Here is an 18,745-nt window from a genome sequence, read left to right on the forward strand (position 1 = left end):
TTCTTCATCCTCGTCTTTTCTTCTTTTTCTCGTTCATCTTTCTTCAACTTCTTCATTTTTTTATCATCATCGTATATTCTTTTTGCTATTGTTTTTCTTCTTCCTAGTCCTCGTCCTCCTCCTCCTCCTCCTCCTCCTCCTCTTCTTCCTCTTCTTCCTCCTCACCTGTAGCGTTCTTCGTAGTATTCACAATCTCGTTATTATTAGATTTTCATTATTAGTCTCAAAATATTTCCGTCTCGTCCTGTAATCTCGGCTAATAATTCACTGACAATGTATTCGTCTCCCTCTTATTTACTTTTTAATCATAATCTTTCTTGTTCCTGTACTCCCTCTCTCTCGCTCTCGCTCCCGCTTTCTCTCGCTCTCGCTCTCTCTCGTTACAGACTACACAATTACTCCAAGGAATTCTCTTTTTTTTCCCTCTTTCTTTTCTTCCTCTTTCTTTTCTCCTTCTCCTTCGTTTCTCTCCAGTTTTTTCTTTCTTTTTTCTTTCCCTTCGTTAGCGACTTGTTTTCTTTTCCTTTTTTCTCTTTGTTTCCTCTTCCTTTTTCTTCTCTTTCCTTCTTCCCTCTGTTTAGTGACTTCGATTTCTCTTCTCATTCAATTTCTTTTCCTTTCATTCTTTCTATCTCCTCTTTGATTAGCGTCTTTTTTCCCTCGCTTCCTTTCTTCATCTCTTTCTTTCCTCCTTCTCCTCCTCTTCTATTCCTCCATTTTCCTTTAGTGTCTTCGTTCCTCCTTCTTCCTTTTCCCTTTTCCTCTTCCATCTCCTTTTCTTCCTTCTCCTCTTCCATTAGTTGTTCTCCATCTTCGTTTCCTCTTCCCTTTCCCATTTTCCTTTCCATTCTTCTCTCCGGCTAACCATTTTCCTTCCTCCTATTCTCTTTCTCATCGGATAAGAAGGGAAGGGAAGGGAAGGGAGCAAATGGAAAGGGAGGAAAAGGTAAGAGAAGGAAAGGATAAGTAAGAGAATCAGTTAATAAAGAAAAGAAAAGAAAACGAAAGAAAGACAAGATAAACAAAAGAGAGGAAGAATAAGATAAAGACAGACACAAATAAAAACGAAAAGAAAAACAAGTAAAGAGAAGGAAGGGAAGGGAAGGAGAACGGAAGAGAAGAGGAGGAGGAAGAAGGAAATGAGTAGGGAAGGAAGGGAGTAAAAGGAGAGAATAGGAGACAAGGAAGGAAAGAGGAAAAGGATGAAGGGAAGGGAAAGGGAAGGAAGGAAATAGGAGAAAGGGAAGATGGAAAATAGAAAGCATAATGACAGAAGGTTAAATATTGTATAATGGAAGATAAGAGGAAGCAATTAACAGACTGGGAAGGAGAGAGGAGGAAGATTAGAAGAAGGGAAGGGGAAGAGAGATGACCAGATAGACAGCAAGGAAGATGAATGCATAAAACAATATAAAAGAAAGGGAGAAAGATGAAGAGAAGAAGGGAAGAAGAGAAAGAGGAGGAAGAAAAGGAGTTGAAAGACAAAGAGAGGGTAAATTAGACTGGAAGGAAGATGAATGCAATAAATGAGATAAAAGAGAGAGAGGAGGAGGAGGAAGAAAAGAAGGGAAGAGGAGGAAGCGGAAGAGTGAAACAAACAGAGGTGAAATAAAAGAGCTGGAGAAAAGAAGAAATGAAGAAGAAGAAGAGAAAGAAAAGGAGCTGAGAGAGAGAGAGAAAGAGACAAACAAACAAACAAACAAACAAAAAATTTAAAGACATATAACAACATCAAAAAGGAAAGATAATAATAAATACGTGAAAAAAGATAAAAAAAGAATAAATAATAATAAAAATCTTGAATTAGGAGGAGGAAGAAATTCTAAAAGTTAAAACGAACGACTTGGAACAATAAATTTTAAGAGAGAGAGAGAGAGAGAGAGAGAGAGAGAGAGAGAGAGAGAGAGAGAGAGAGAGAGAGAGAGAGAGAGAGAGAGAGAGAGAGAGAGAGAGAGAGAGAGAGAGAGAGAGAGAGAGAGAGAGAGAGAGAGAGAGAGAGAGAGAGAGAGAGAGAGAGAGAGAGAGAGAGAGAGAGAGAGAGAGAGAGAGAGAGAGAGAGAGAGAGAGAGAGAGAGAGAGAGAGAGAGAGAATTACAGAGAAACCATATCACAGAGGGAAACAGACAAACAGACAATCAGAGAGACAGACAGACAGACAAACAGACACGGGGACAGAGAATCATGCATATCACAAACACACACACACACACACACACACACACACACACACACACACACACACACACACACGAGAAGGAGGCAACCCGCTCAAGGCTAAATCGAGTTCCAAAACTATTATTCAAGTCCCACAAGAGAATATGATTTGTCGGGCCGGCGGGCAGCGTCTTCTTCCTCCTCCTCCTCCTCCTCCTCCTCCTCCTCCTCCTCCTCCTCCTCCTCCTTGCCTTCTTCCTCTTATTTGCTTCGTTTCCAACCTAATCCATATTCCCTTTCTTCAGGTCTTTTTACTCCTCTTCTTTATTTCATTTTCCTTCTTTTCGTTCTCTTCTGCTTCTCCTCTTGCTCCTCTTTTCTTCCATTCTTGTCCTTCTTCCACCTCCTAATCTTCGTTTCGTTTTCTTCTTTGTCCTCCTTCTTTCTTTCCCTCCTGTTTTTTTTCCATATTTTTAACTTTCCTCATGATTTACCTTCCTCTCTCTCCATTTCATCTTCTCTTCCTCCTCCTCCTTCTTCTCCTCTTGTTCCCCTTTTTCTTCCCTTCTTCCACCTCCTAATCTTAGTCTCGATTTCTTCTTTTCCTCCTCCTTTCTTTCCCTCCGGCTTTTTCCCATATTTTTCACTTTTTTCCTGATTTGCCTTCCTCTCTCTCCAATTCATCTCCTCCTCCTCCCCCTCCTTCTCCTTCTTCGCCTTTTCCCCGTTTCCTCCAGGCATCTCCCGTTTCCCTCCTACTTCTTCCTCCCTTCTTCCTAGTCCTCTCAAATTCTCCATGCCTTCCCATCGTTCCCTATGTGAGGAAAAGCAGATGGCACAGAACGAAGAGAGGTACAGCAAGGAAGGAAAAATGAGAATAAAACAGGAAGGAAGAAAATACAATATGGGAAGGAAAAGCAGATATGTAGAATGAAGGAAAGAGGAAAATGTAGATAATAGGAAGAGAGAAGATGTAATAGAAAACAATGAGGAGAAATGTAAGAGAATGAGAGGAAAAGAAAGATGTAATTGAGAAAAGATAAGATTGGAAAGATAATTAGAGAAAGAGAAGAGAAAGAAAGAAAGAAGAAAGGAGACACGAGAGAAGGGAATTAAGGGAAATACAAAGAATATGAAAAGAGAAAAAGAGAAGGAAAGGAAAGAGGAAAGAGGAAAAAGTAAAGGAATTATGAAGGAGAAGAAAAACAAGGAAAAAAAAAGATAGAGAAAGGATATGAAAAAGAAGAGGAGAAAGCAAAGACAAGTAAGAAAACAAGAGAAAAATTAAGATAAAGAAAGAAAAAGAAAGGACGTAAGTAAAGAAAATAAAAACAAAGGAAGGATAGAGGAGAGAAAAACAAAAGGGGACGCAGGAAAAGGAGGAAAGGGAACGGAAAAGACAGAAAACAGGAAGAACAACAAATTGGAAAGGATGTATGATTGTACAGGAAGGATGATTGGAAAGGAAGGATGTCATAGATGAAAACCAAGCCTAAAAACCTACAAACGAAGCATAAAAGAGAGAAAATGAAGAGAAAAGGAATGATAGAGAATGAGAAGAAGGGGAAAACAGTGGAGGGATGTGAGAGCAAGCAAGAAAGAATAGATAGCGAACAGGATATAGGAAAGAAAAATGAAAGTAAGGGGAAGGAGGGCAAGGATGGTAAGGAGGAAGGAAGGGCAGGCATATCTTTTCCTCCTCGTTGATCTCCGGTAACCTCGCGTATCGTAGTCGGTGTGTTTTTGGCATCCTTATGATTATTTATGTTATCCTGAGGCAGTGAGACGCCGGGCAAATAGCGGTAGGAAACGCCAGACCCGATGTTTGGACGAGAACGAAATGGATAAGCTTGAGGGTGGAAGAGAAAGACATACACACACACAAACACACTTACACACACACAAGCAGACAGAAAGGAAGATGAAAGCATTAAGCAAGATAAGAGAGAGAGAGAGAGAGAGAGAGAGAGAGAGAGAGAGAGAGAGAGAGAGAGAGAGAGAGAGAGAGAGAGAGAGAGAGAGAGAGAGAGAGAGAGAGAGAGATTGGATGATGGAATAATTTTTTTTATATCTGTGTTTGTTTTTCCTGTTTTGAGAATGAGATGGAGATTGTTATGATTTATTTTTCTTGTTGTTTTGTTTGTTTTGTTATGTTTTGTCGTTGTTGATGTTATTGTTACTGGTGGTGGTGGTAGAGAGAAAAAGAGAAAGAGAAAGAGAAGAATAAGGAGAAACATAATAAAGGAAGAAGAACGAGAAAGAGAATTGTGCGTCTGCGTGTGTGTGTGTGTGTGTGTGTGTGTGTGTGTGTGTGTGTGTGTGTGTGTGTGTGTGTGTGTGTGTGTGTGTGTGTGTGTCAATCTCTCTCTCTCTCTCTCTCTCTCTCTCTCTCTCTCTCTCTCTCTCTCTCTCTCTCTCTCTGTTATAATTTACGTGCACGCTCGCTAAGAATTTATTGTTTTAACTTATTCGTTTTAACTTTGAGACTTTTCATGCTTGTGTTTTAAAAATGGTTTATTCGCACTATTTCTCCTCCTCTTTATTGCCTCTTATTCTTATTCATTATTGTCTTTGTCTCTGTTTCTGTCTCTCTTTTTCCTCTCTCTCTCTCTCTCTCTCTATGTGTCTGTTTGTCTCTGTTTCTGTGTCTTTGTCTTTCTCTTTCCTTCCTCTTCGTCTTCGTTCTTGTTCTCTTCCTCCTCCTCCTCCTCCTCCTCCTCCTCCTCCTCCTCTTCCTCCTCCTTCACTACGTAATTACATCATCGTATTCTGATTCGCTTCAGCTTCACGACATAACGTATGGCCGAAGGGAACAAACACACACACGAACACACACAAGCACAGAGACATACACACAGATAGATAGATAGATAGAGAGAGAGAGAGAGAGAGAGAGAGAGAGAGAGAGAGAGAGAGAGAGAGAGAGAGAGAGAGAGAGAGAGAGAGAGAGAGAGAGAGAGAGAGAGAAGATAAAGTTATTCCAAGGTAAACTCCACGGTCCCTCTCTCTTAAATTAACGTCCGGTTCCCTTCTTTTTTTTCTATTTGTTTTTTGAGGTTTACTTTTCAATAAATTCAAAAGAACGACAAAACAGTCCGTCCTGTGGTTTGGCAGGTGTTGTGTTCTCTCTCTCTCTCTCTCTCTCTCTCTCTCTCTCTCTCTGATGTATATCTTCCAAATTATCTCTGTATCGTCTATTTCCACGTGTAAGCGTCTGTCTGTCTGTATGTATGTATATATATGTGTGTGTGTGTGCGTGTGTGTGTATGTGTGTGTGTGTTTGTGTGTGTGTGTGTGTGTGTGTTTCAAGATACAGTGTACCTATAGCAACCCACTCTCTCTCTCTCTCTCTCTCTCTCTCTCTCTCTCTCTCCACGGCCAGATTAAAGTCACTTCCTCCGAGCGTCTTAAACTTTACTGGATGTTGGAATAAAACTTGAAAATCATACGAGATAAACTTTTGCGCTTCACACACACACAGAGGGAAGGGGAGGGAGAGGGAGGGAAAGGGAGAGAGAGAGGGAGAAAGAAGGAGGGAAGGCTAGGGGGGAAAGGGATCTCAAGGGGACTGAAAGGAAGGAAAAGAATGGTAGGGAGAGACGAAAGGGATGGGAGAAGGAGGAGAGACAGGGAGAGGGAAAAGAGAGAGGGAAAAGGAAGTAGAGGGAGGAAGAGGAAATGGGAAAAGAGGACATAGAAAGGGAATGAAAGGAAAGTGAGGGAGAGGGAGAGAGCGGGGAGGACGCGTAGAAAGGGAGAGAGGACAGAGAGAAAGGAAGAAGAAGAAGGATAGAGAAAGAGAAGGAAACAGAAGACACAGAGGAGCACAGAAGGAGTGGGAGGGGGAGAGGGAAGAAAAGGGAACAGGATGGAGATAAGGAAAAGAAGAGGGAAGGAGTAGGAGGAAATGGAGGGGAAAGAGGGAAAAGAAAGGAAGGAAAGGAAGGAAGACATAAAGAAAAGGAGATTGAGAGGAGAGGGAAGCGGAAAGGGAGAGAGAAGGATAGAGGAGGAAAGAGAGGAGGAGAAAGTAAGGAGGAAAACAATAGACGGAGGTTAAGGGAGAAAGAAAATAAAGAGGGAAATAAAAGAGAAGTTAGAAAGGGAGAAACGACAAGGAGAGGGAGAGAAAGGGATAGTAGAGAAAGGGAGAGAAAATGATGTGAGTGAAAGGGAGATAGAGATAGAGAGAGAGAGAGAGAGAGAGAGAAACTGGAGAGAGGAGAGACGAGAGAGAGAGAAGGAGGAGAGAGAGAGAGAGAGAGAGAGAGAGAGAGAGAGAGAGAGAGAGAGAGAGAGAGAGAGAGAGAGAGAGAGAGAGAGAGAGAGAGAGAGAGAGAGAGAGAGAGAGAGAGAGAGAGAGAGAGAGAGAGAGAGAGAGAGAGAGAGAGAGAGAGAGAGAGAGAGAGAGAGAGAGAACTTCATAAACGGTAAAAGAAGAAAGGATGAAATGAGACAGAGAAAGAAGGAAATGGAGGATTAAAGAAAGGAAAGAAAGGAGAGAAAAAAGAAGGAGAGAAGAGAAAATAAAAAGAGAGGAAGATAAATGGAGAAAAAGAGAGAGAAAGCGAAGGAAAGAAAGAAAGAAAAAAAGAGAAAGAAAAAGAAACGAAGAAAAAAATGATAGAAAAAGAAGAAAAAGAAAGGAAATAAAGAAAAACAAGAAAACTGGTGAAGAGGAAAAGGAAGAAAAAAGTATAAAAAGAAGAAAAAAAAAGAAGAAGAAGAAGACTAATGATGTAGCGAAAGCAAGACAAATGATGGAGAATGAAAAATGAAAAGAAGAAAAAGAAAGAGAAAATGAGAGAGAGAGAGAGAGAGAGAGAGAGAGAGAGAGAGAGAGAGAGAGAGAGAGAGAGAGAGAGAGAGAGAGAGAGAGAGAGAGAGAGAGAGAGAGAGAGAGAGAGAGAGAGAGAGAGAAAATATGAAGCCGAGAAACGTGAGATATGTGCCTAGACAAAGGAAGAGAGAGAGAGAGAGAGAGAGAGAGAGAGAGAGAGAGAGAGAGAGAGAGAGAGAGAGAGAGAGAGAGAGAGAGAGAGAGAGAGAGAGAGAGAGAGAGTCGAAAATAGAGGTTTTATTCCTTTATTTGCTTCGTCTGTGGACACGGCAAAGGTTCAAGTTACTTTCTGTCTGTCTGTCTGTCTGTCTGTCTATCTCCATCTGTCTGTTTGTCTATCTATCTGTCTATCTCTATCTGTCTGTCTATCTCTATTTGTCTGTCTGTCTGTTGGTCTATCTCCATCTGCCTGTCTGTCTGCCTGTCTGTCTGTCTGTCTGTCTGTCTGTCTGTCTGTCTGTCTGTCTTCTCTTCTGTCTGTCTATTTTATCTTTCCATTCGCTCTTTATTATCTCTCTTCTTCTTCTTCTTCTCTCTCTCTCCTTACCTTTACCTGACATTTATTATTCCAATCATTTGAAATACCTTGAGAGAGAGAGAGAGAGAGAGAGAGAGAGAGAGAGAGAGAGAGAGAGAGAGAGAGAGAGAGAGAGAGAGAGAGAGAGAGAGAGAGAGAGAGAGAGAGAGAGAGAGAGAGAGAGAGAGAGAGAGAGAGAGAGAGAGAGAGAGAGAGAGAGAGAGAGAGAGAGAGAGAGAGAGAGAGAGAGAGAGAGAGAGAGAGAGCATTATCAGTCTCTCGTAATTTTTCTCCCCAAAGTTCGCCGAGAGAAATTTTGCGCGACGTAAATTAACGAAGAGGAAACTTACGTAAGAAGCGAAGGACGATGATTCATGATACACGGAAAGTCACGGTTTAGTAAAAAAAAAGTCGCAGGAAGAGAGCGAGAGGGATAGATAGATAGATAGATAGATAGATAGAAGGATAGAAGGATGGAAAAAGAAATAGGGAAAGTGTAATTGTAACATATGTTGATAATGAAAATATAATAATAATGATGATATAATGATGATGATGATGATGATGATGATGGTAGGGAGAGGCTTAACAAACTCCATTATTATCTTTTCTTATCCTTATTATTGATTTCTACTTTTTTCTGTAAAGGGCGAACAAGGAAGTTAAAAAGAAAGAAGAGAAGGAAGAAAGAGCAACAGAGAGAAAAGATAAAGAGCTATATAGTAACAACACACACACACACACACACACACACACACACACATAACCTAACCCCTCCACCCCACACACAGGAACCGTTCATCCGTTACAATGCTATAGAGGCTCTTCGCTTCATCAACTCCCCTCCTCTTATTGACATCTCTCTACCTCATAAATTCCACCACAGTCTTGGTTCCCGTACCATGTTTTTCTACTATTTTCAAGGTATTCTTATTCTTGTATATCCAACTGATGATATAGTGTTTGGCAGTGTCACTTCTACTACTGTGTCACTACTACTACTACTACTACTACTACTGCTACTACTACTACTGCTGCTACGTTAAAAGCCAGAGTATAATCAATATTTTAATCTGACATTCACAGTATTGATGGATTAATAAGACGGTACACACACACACACACACACACACACACACACACACATTCAATCTACAACTTGATGGGAGTTTTTAAGCCGTGTGTGTGTGTGTGTGTGTGTGTGTGTGTGTGTGTGTGTGTGTGTGTGTGTGTGTGTGTGTGTGTGTGTGTGATCCCCATTTGGTAATTACTCTTCTCGTCATAGTAGGACCTCTCTCTGAAAAAATGACCTTATATATGTAACTGTACGTGAATCAGTCTTTGTATCTATCTATCTACGTGTTTATCTATCTATATTTATCTATCAATCAGTCAATCTATCTATCTATCTATATCCCTCTTCGTCCTTCTCCTCCTCCTTCTCTGCCTCCTCCTCCTTACCCTGTAGTTATCGAGGTTCTCCACCACACAGGACAGCCTCGCGTCCCGCCCCACCGACACTGTGACGTTCTCGATCGGAGCCACGAAGCGAGGGAGCGAGCCCACGGAGCCATCTGTTGGGGGGGAGAAGAGAGAGAAGACGTGAGTGTTGAGAGAAAGGTAAGTGGAAGAGACGAAAGTACTAAGAGCAGGTAGGAAGGTAAGAGGGTAGAGACATAAGGCTAAATTGTGGATAGGAAGGAAGCCAGTAGAAGAGACGAGAGGAGAGGAAAAAAGAAAGAGGATGAAAGAAACGTTAGAGAGAGTCGTGGTAATTGATATAACAGACAGAATGACAGAGATTAATATACAGAGACAGGTACGAGCAGACAGACGGACGAAAAGATAGATCAACAAATAGACAGTGATTGACAGACAGACATAAAAAAACAAACGTACAGATATCATAATTCTTAGCTAGTAAATTAAGAGGGATATATACAAATAGAGACAGATAGATAGAGAAGTAGAGAGACAGACAGACACACAGACAGACAAACAGACAGAGTAATCCTTCGCTATCAAACTACAAAGTAAAATGGCTATCCCTCTAATTGACTGGGTCCTTCAAAGTCGACCAAACCGAGCAACACGGCGAGTGGGATACCCCTTTTTGTTGCCCCGGACCGGATTTGAAACTTTTAGCGAAGAATCCGAATAAAAGATCCATGTAAAAGGAATGCCAATATTAAAGGGATCATACGGTTACGAGATAATAGGAAAGGAAGATGAAAAAAGGAGAAAAGAAGAAAAGGGGATGAAAGTGTAAAAGAAAAAATGCTAGTACTATAATGAGAGAAGTTGGGAAAGGGGAAGAAAAGTGATGATGAAAAGTGTGTTAAGATGAAGAGATAGAGAAATAAAGGAGATTAAGAGTGTGTTGTAGAGGAAAGGAGTGTAAAGGGAATGAAAGGCGTTGGGAGAGGGTGAAGAATGATGAAGATATGATGGTGAAAAGGATGATGAGAATGTGGAAATATGAAGAAATTAAAAGTGAGTCAAAACAGTAGAAAATAATGAAGGAAAAAATTAAAACCATGATGAAAAAGGTGGAAAATTGAAAGAAAACAAAGGGACAAATTAAAATTATTACTAAAAACATGGAAAGCAATATAAAAAGATGTGAGTAAATTACATAGACAAGATAATATAAAGAAAACAACTTGAGATAAACACTAATATTAAATCTACATTGTTATTTTATTCCCACGTAAGATCTTCGATATCAGCAAAAACTATCAAAACCAAGATCAATTAACAACAACGATTAAACACGTGAAATAGTGAACGAATCTGAGAAACAAACTCAGAAAATACGGCGCCATTAACACAACAACATACATTTTTAAACCCTGAACTTTCTTAAAAATTCGTGAGAGAATGCAAAGGTTCCGTGTGTGTGTGTGTGTGTGTGTGTGTGTGTGTGTGTGTGTGTGTGTGTGTGTGTGTGTGTGTGTGTGTGTGTGTGTGTGTGTGTGTGTGTGTGTGTGTGTGTGTATGTAAGACTTGAAATATTAAACCTATCTTGCTATTGTTCTATATTTTGTACCTGGTCTAATTTCATCTCATTCTCTCTATTCCTTCTCCTCAAGCTATCCCATTCTCTTTCTTTTCCTTGTCTTTTCCTTATTAATCAGGTTTTTTAGTACTCTGTTTTTTGTATCGGTTCCTTCCCTTTCTTCTTTTTCATCCTTTTTCTCTTTTTTTTCCTGATCCTGAAATATTAAATCGATCTTTCAGTTATTCTCTTTATCTACATTTGTTCTTGTCTTATTTTCTCTCCCTCCCCCTTTTTTTAATCCTCTTCATCCTCCTTTCATCCTCTTTCTCTTCCTATTCTTTCTCTTATCTTCTTGAAATGATTAGTAAGTCTTTCAATTATTCTACTTTTTCTATTCGTTCCTATTTCTTTTCATCCTCTATCCCTTCTCTTTGTCTTCCTTCTCCTCCTCATCAGCATATTTTTTCTCTCACTTTCCTGGAATACGACTTTGCTCTTCACTTTCCTATTTTTTTCTATTTTCATTGTCCTGGTTTTCATTGCATCTCATTCTCTCTCCCTTTTCCTTCCTTTTCATCTACTTGGTCTACTTGGTCGTTTCCATTTCCTTTATCCTATCTTCTCGGAATCAGACTTATTTTAACATATGTCAGTCTTCAAATATTAAATCACTTTCCTTTTTTCTATTTTCATTGTTCCCGTTCTCGTATTATCTCATTGTCCCTCCTCTTTCTTCTTTTGATCTTAATTCGTTTTTGTTCTATCTCTTATCTTCTTGGAATCACTTTCTTTCTCCTTTTTTCCTTTGTTCTTCTTCTCATTTTATCTCATTATCTCTCGTCTTCCTCCTCCTTCTCCTGCTCTTCCTCCCTCCATTCTTTTCCTTATCTTCTTCGAATGAGACTCCAATTAAATCATTCTTACCGTCGTTCTCTTATTCCTGTACCTCATCTCATTTCATCTCCTTAGCCCTCTTCCTCTTCATTCTCCTCATCTTCATTCGTCTATTCTTTCCAGCATCTTCTTGGAATCAGACTCAGGTTAACAAATGTAAGCCTTGAAACACTAAGTAATTCTTGCCATGGTTTTATTCATCTCGTATCTGTTCTCATTTCATCTCTTTCTCCTCCTTCTCCTGATCTTTATTCTTCTATTCTTTCTCTCATCTTCTTGGAATCAGGCTTTATTTAACATGCCTTGAAATACTAAATCATTCTCACCATTGTTAATTAATCTCGTATCTGTTCTCATTTTGTCTCCTCTTTCTTCTCTTCTCCTGATCTTTATTCTTTTATTCTTTCTCTTATCTTCCTGGAATAAGACTTTATTTAACAAGCCTTGGAGTACTAAATCTTTCTCACCATTGTTATATTATTCTTGTCTCTCTTCTCATTTCATATCTCTAACCTTCCTCTTCTCCCTCTTTCTCCTGTTCTTTCTCCTCGTATTCTTTCTCTCATCTTTTCAGAGTCAGACTTTATCTAACAAGCCTTGGAATACTAAATCATTCTCACCATTGTTATATTATTCTTCTATCTCTTCTAATTGCATATCTCTAACACTCTTCTACCTCCTCCTCCTTCTCATCTTTCTCCTAGTATTCGCTATCTCATCTTCTTGGAAACAGACTGCAGATAACACACCTACAACTTGAAATATTAAACCATTCTTACTTTTGTCATATCATTCTTGTATCTCTTCTCATTACATCTCTCTCAAACCCTTCTCCACCTCCTCCTCCTCCTCCTGTTCTTTCTCTTCGAATTCTTTCTCTCATCTTCTTGGAATCAGACTCAACGTAACACCCGTATTCCTTGAACTATTAAACCACTTTTTCAATTCTTCCGTTTTTATCATGTACCTGTTTTTATTTTATCTCATTTTCCATTCTCCTCCTCCTCCTCCTCCTCCTCCTCCTGATACTTTCCTGTTCTTCCTCGTCTCTCTCTTTCTCTGAACTTCTCGGAATCGAATAAGAGATGGCGACAAAAGAAAATAAATGTTTGTGAATAAAAATTAAATAAGAAAACAAAGACAAAAACAGCTAAGACAGGATAAGCTACGAAGGTTAAAAAAGGAAACATTAATCAGCAATGAACAAGGTGGTATCACGCGCTTATAAAACAAAAGAAAAACGATGAAAAAAAGGTCACTGATCATCCTGTATTTACTCTATTCTCGTCTTCATATTTCTCAACTCCTCAAAAGGTTCCCAGTTTGGTATTATTTGGTATTGCAGTTATTAAGGGATGTATTTATTGCTGGTAACCTTAATTGGATGGCTGTAAAGACTGCATCAAAACATATAATACAAGAGTTACCGCTAATGTTGTTTTTCTCAATTTCTCCCTCCTTCAGTCTCGCTTTATCTTCCTCCTCTGATTAATTTGATGAGTCTTAGAAATGCATATGTTGTTTTTCAGTTTCTTTCTCTGTGCATATATATTTCTCTCTCTCTCATTCTATCTTCATCTTCCATCTGTGATTAGTTTGATTGCTTTAATAATTGCATCAAAATATATATAAAAAATGTTACTGGTCATGTTTTGTTTTTCCTCTCTCTCTATTTCTGATTTTATTACCCCAATCTTCCTTCTGGTTATTCTTCATTCTCTTTTTCTTCTTCCTCCTCCTCCTTCTCTTCCTGCTTCTCCTTCTCCATCTTCGTCTAAGTTTGTTTACTAAAAATATATATGAGTTAGTGATCTTGTTTTTCTCTTCATCTTATTTCATGGTATCAGTCTTTCTTCTCTTAATTCTTCATAGTTATTTGCTTCTTCCTTTTCCTCCTCCTCCTCCTCCTCCTCCTGATCAATGTTTTTTTTTTTCATATTTCATTCCCACAAGTTTCCTTTTGTCAATTCTTCATAGTTATTTGTTTCCCCTTTATCCTCTTCCTCTTCCTTCTCCTTTTCCTCTTCCTCGTCTTCCACCTCCTCCTCTTCCTCCTCCTCTTCAGCACTAATTCTGCGTCAGTGTTTATCCGTTTTCTTGCAATTCCTTATTCTGTTATCATAATTACTGTTTCTGTTATTACTTCTTCTTCTGTTCTTCTGATTCGGTTATTCCTTCCCAGATGTTTGTTCGTGAAATATTAACTCTCTCTCTCTCTCTCTCTCTCTCTCTCTCTCTCTCTCTCTCTCTCTCTCTCTCTCTCTCTCTCTCCAGACAGTTTGAGAGTCAGCAATTATCTCGTTTATTATTTTTCTCTCTCTCTTTTTTGTTTTATTGTTCCTCATTCTTTCTGTTATTTATTCCCCTTCTCCTCTTCTTCTTTTTTTTCTTCCTCCTCCTCCTCTTCTTCTTCTTCCTCCTCCTCCTCCGTCTTCTTATTCTTCGTCCTCTCTTTCTTCTCTGCTCTATAATTCTTTGATATATATTATTAAGCTCTTTATTCTCTCTCTCTCTCTCTCTCTCTCTCTCGCCTCGGCTGTTTTCCTTTTCATCCTCCTCCTCCTCCTCCTCCTCCTCCTCCTCCTCCTCCTCCTCCTCCTCCTCCTCCTCCTCCTCCTCCTCCGCCTCCTCCTCCTCCATATTCATTGAGATGATTAATATTCTCGGGAAAGAAAATAAAAATAATAAAATAGACTTACTGCTCTTGCATCACCCCTGAAGAGAGAGAGAGAGAGAATAATATCATACGAATAGAATGAAACACAAAAAATAAATAAACGAAGAAAGAAAAAATATTGAAGAGGAAAACAAGGAAGAAAAGAATATGAAGGAAAAGAAGAAAAGAAAAGAAAGAAAATGTATGAAGTAAAAATGTATGAAGAGCAATTATGTATGTATGTATGTATGTATGTATGTACGTTAATTTATCATCCACACTGACTTTCTCTCCATTCCCTTAAGCACTATCATTTATTCCCTGTTCTCCTTATCTCCCTTTTATCTCCTCCTCCTTTATCACCTCCATATTTCCTTCTTTTCATTTCTCATGCTTATTCTTGTTCTCCCTCTCCGTTCTTTCCTTTCTCTCTTCTCTCTCCTTTTCTCTCATATTTCCCTTTTTCTTCTCCCTCAGTTCTCCGGTTTTATGATTTCCATTTTTCTTCTTTTCGTTTCTCTTCCCTATTTTTGTTTTCCCTTTCCATCCCTTCCTCTCTATCGTCTCTCCTTTTATTTCTCTTTTCCTTTCTTTTTCTGTCATTTTTCTGCTTTTATCTTCTCGTCATATTATTCTTTATATTTACTTTCTTTCTCTCTTTCTCTTTCTCTCTCTCTCTCCATCCCCCCCCCCTTCCCTGTGTGTCATCTCTCCTTTTCTCTTTCATGCTTTCCTACCTCAGAAGGAGTAAAGGAAAAGACAGAATGCAAGCGTAAAGCAGGAAAAGAATGACAGGGGAAATAAAAAGATAAGAAAGGAACATTAGGAAGACTAGAAAGAGAAAAATAAATAAAGAAGAAAAGAAATGTCATATAAAAAAAATGTCGTGGTAGAGGAGAAGGGGAAGAAGAAAGGGAAGAAAACGAAATAAAGAGGCACAGTAAACGAAGACAATGAAGAAAGAACGAAGTGAAGGAGAGGAAGAAGAAAAAAGACAAAAAAGACAAAAATCATCGAACACAAAAGAAGAAAGAAGAAAAAGCATAAAAGTGAGGGAAGGAAAAACAGCCGAGAAGGAAGAGAAAAAATAACATCTAGAAGGGAAGAAAAAACAGACCAATTCTGGGCAAATGTGAGAGAGAGAGAGAGAGAGAGAGAGAGAGAGAGAGAGAGAGAGAGAGAAAAGTTGCCTCTCAAACTTTTACTGACTCTCTTTGGTTATATTGCGTCTAGTGTTTTATTATTATTTTTTTTATCTTTCATTCTTTCTCTAATACTCTCACGAACCTTATACAGCCTTGAAGGGAATTGAGGTATAGTTTTATCCCTCTAAACGTAATCCGATCCTGTATCTCCGTTTTCTTTTCTACGAAGGCCGGAAGGTGAGAGGGAAAACTATGGAAATAATAAAGGGGAGGAAAATGTAACTGTGTGGATATCGAAAAATAAGGAAAAGAGGAAAAGAAATGATAATGATAAAAGGTCTTTGTCTTTTATCTTCTCTTTAACCTTAATTTCTTATCTCCTTCATCTCTACTTCCTCTAATTCTTCCCTCAATCTCCCCCTTTCTTCATCTTATTCCTTCATATTTTCCTTCATCACATTCTTACTTACTTCTGCTGTCCCTACTTTCCCGCAATCCTTTCTCTCATTCCTCCCTCTCTTACTTCTTTCTCACTCTCTCATTCTCTCCTCCTACCCATCTCTTCTTCCCTCCTTTCCTCCTCCCTCGTTATCTACTTCATTTAAATTTTTCATCCTCGCAGTCCTTTTCTTTCTCTTTCTCCCTCTCCCTCTCCCACTCCTTCCTTCTCCCTTCTTTACTTTTTTCTCCCTTTCTGACTATCTCTCCCTATACTTCCTTTCTCCATTCCTCACTTTTTTTCTCCCTTTCTGATTATCTCCCCATACTTTTTCTCCCTTTTTCACTTTCTCTCCCACTAAACAAAATTATCTTCCCATCACCTTTAGTACCAAATACCACCACTACCACCACCACCACCACCACCACCACTACCATCAGGTGTGTTGTCAGGTGTGTCCAGCAAGGTGCAATATTCTCCCTGACATTTCGAACGCTTGAGAATAAACGATGCCGAGTACGGGAAGTTAGGTGCAGGTTGCGTTATGCTTGCTTGGTTTTTAGAAGTTGTTTGTTTTGTTTTGTTGTTCTCTCTCTCTCTCTCTCTCTCTCTCTCTCTCTCTCTCTCTTTTATTTATACACAATCAACGTTTTTTTTTTTTTTTTTTTTTTTTTTTTTTGCTAAGTACGTTTCGCTTGACATTACAAAGTTTACGTTATTTCTTTAATTGTTCACGGGCTTAATGAAAGTCATCTGATTAGGTTTTGTTTCTTTATTCTATTCGTCTTTCTCTCTCTGTTTGCGTGGTTAAATTTAAGTTCCTTTTTCAACTTTTATTTTCATTTATTATCTATATTATTTTTTCATTTATTATCTTTTTTTTTCATGCATATAGATCTGGTTTAATCTGATCATTTGTTTTTCATTTCCTTTTTTTTTTCAAGTCTTCTTCTTTTTTTTTTTTTTTTTTTCTATTTTATATTTTTTTCTTTTTTTTTCTTTTTTTTCTCTCTTACGCAGTGCTTAATAATCCTATTTTTTCTCTCTTTAAAAAGAGAAGAAAATTTAAATGAAAAGAAAAAGAAAAGAAAGAAGAGAGAGAAACAGAGAGAAGAGAGAAGAGAGAGAGAGAGAGAGAGAGAGAGAGAGAGAGAGAGAGAGAGAGAGAGAGAGAGAGAGAGAGAGAGAAAGGCAAGACAAACAAGGCTTCAAAATTAATCCAGAACGAAAATTATTAAAAATAAAACAAAGGAAAACATGCTATTAAAGTCTCTCTCTCTCTCTCTCTCTCTCTCTCTCTCTCTCTCTCTCTCTCTCTCTTAGTAGAAGTAGTAATAGTAGTAGTAGTAGTAGTAGTAGTAGTACAAGGGGCAGTAATAGCTGTGTTAGACTTTATGACCCCGCCCTTAACACACACACACACACACACACACACACACACACACACACACACACACACACACACACACACACACACACACACACACACACACACACGCACACACAACAACAACACAAGGACACAAAACAAAAAACACACACAAAAACGCCTTCGCAAGATTTAATTAAGACCGTGAAACACCTGTGCGCGGTTGAAAGGGCCGCTAAAGGGTTAAGATAAATGGTTTAGGGAAAGGGTTATAAAGGGCGGAGGGGAACTTCTAAGGGGCCTTTCTATTCCTGCCTTTGTCTCTTTCCCTTGAGCCGTCTCCCTTGTAAAAAAAAGGATAAAGGGAGGGTAGGAAAGGGAGGGAGACGGAGAAAAACAACAAGAGAGGAAAAAAGAGGAATGAAGGGAGGGAAGGAAAGGGAGGGAGGCGGAGAAAAACGGCGAGAGAAAAGAAGAGGGAAGAAAAGGAGAGAAAACGAAGGAACAGGAGAAAGAGCAAGGGAGAGAACTGAGAGAAGGGAGAAAGAGGAATAGGGAGGACGCAAAGAAGGGGAGAGAGACGTAGATGAAAAGGAAAGCCAAAAAAAAAAGAGTAAAGGGAAGGACTTGGGTACTTGAGTGGAAGGGAGAAGGAAAGGAGGAGAGGAGAGGAGGGAGATGAAAGGAAGGGAAATTGAGTGAGAAAGGAGGAAGAGGAAGGGGACGAGGGAGAAAGAGAAGAGAAGAAAAAAATAGAAGAGGGAACGAGGGAGAGAGGAACGAAAGAGGTAGAAAGAGAGGAAAAGAGAGAGGAAGGAGAGAAGGCAGAAAGCGAAGAGAGGAAAACATAGAAGAGAAAACGAGGAAGAGAGGAACGAAAGAGGTAGAAAGAGAGAAAAAGAGAGAGGAAGGAGAGAAGGCAGAAAGCGAAGAGAGGAAAATATAGAAGAGAAAACGAGGAAGAGAGGAACGAAAGAGGTAGAAAAAGAGGAAAAGAGAGAGAAAGGAGAGAAGGCAGAAAGCGAAGGGAGGAAAGAATAGAACAAGAAACGGGGGAAAAGAGGAACGAAAGAGGTAGAAAGAGAGAAAAAGAGAGAGGAAGGAGAGAAGGCAGAAAGCGAAGGGAGGAAAGAATAGAACAAGAAACGGGGGAAAAGAGGAACGAAAGAGGTAGAAAGAGAGAAAAAGAGAGAGAAAGGAGAGAAGGCAGAAAGCGAAGGGAGGAAAGAATAGAACAAGAAACGGGGGAAAAGAGGAACGTAAGAGGTAGAAAGAGAGAAAAAGAGAGAGGAAGGAGAGAAGGCACAGCGCGACAGGAGGAAAAAATAGAAGAGGAAACGAGGGAGAGAGGAACGAAAGAGATGAATAAATAGCAATAGAAAGAGAAAGGGAGGTAAAACGAAAGAGGAGAGGAGAGGAAAGGATAGAAAGGGAAGGAGACGATTTTAGGTAAAGGGTCAAGTAAAGGGTTGCGTAAAGGTCAGGTAAAGGGTTGCGTAAAGGTCAGGTAAGGGCTGTACAGGTAAAGGTGAGGTTAAGGATCGTGTTTACTCACCTGCGGCTCCAGGAATCACGTGACCACCGCCGAGGAGGCTCAGGAGGACGAGGAGGACACAGCTCTTCATTGCGGAGGAGGAGGAGGAGGAGGAGGAGGAGGAGGTGATGGTGGTCGGCAAGGTTGAAAAGGAGGGAAAAAGTTCAGTGTTTTCTTCTCTCTTCTCTCTTCTCTC

At 39.5% G+C, this 18,745-nt stretch overlaps 1 protein-coding gene across 1 annotated transcript in view; it reads right to left on the reverse strand.

Annotated features, from left to right (window-relative positions):
* Nucleotides 1-18,743, reverse strand: part of LOC126999798 (protein amalgam-like) — a 77,653-nt gene extending 58,910 nt beyond the window's left edge. Inside the window, exons 1-2 of the mRNA XM_050862760.1 lie at nucleotides 18,571-18,743; nucleotides 8,973-9,085 (exon numbers count right to left, since the gene is read on the reverse strand). Coding sequence (XP_050718717.1) covers nucleotides 8,973-9,085; nucleotides 18,571-18,640 — 183 coding nt within the window. The 5' untranslated portion in view covers nucleotides 18,641-18,743. The remainder of the gene's footprint in view (nucleotides 1-8,972; nucleotides 9,086-18,570) is intronic.
* Between the last annotated feature and the right edge of the window lie 2 nt (nucleotides 18,744-18,745).

Source organism: Eriocheir sinensis, chromosome 17, assembly GCF_024679095.1.
Source record: "Eriocheir sinensis breed Jianghai 21 chromosome 17, ASM2467909v1, whole genome shotgun sequence".
NCBI lineage: Eukaryota > Metazoa > Arthropoda > Malacostraca > Decapoda > Varunidae > Eriocheir > Eriocheir sinensis.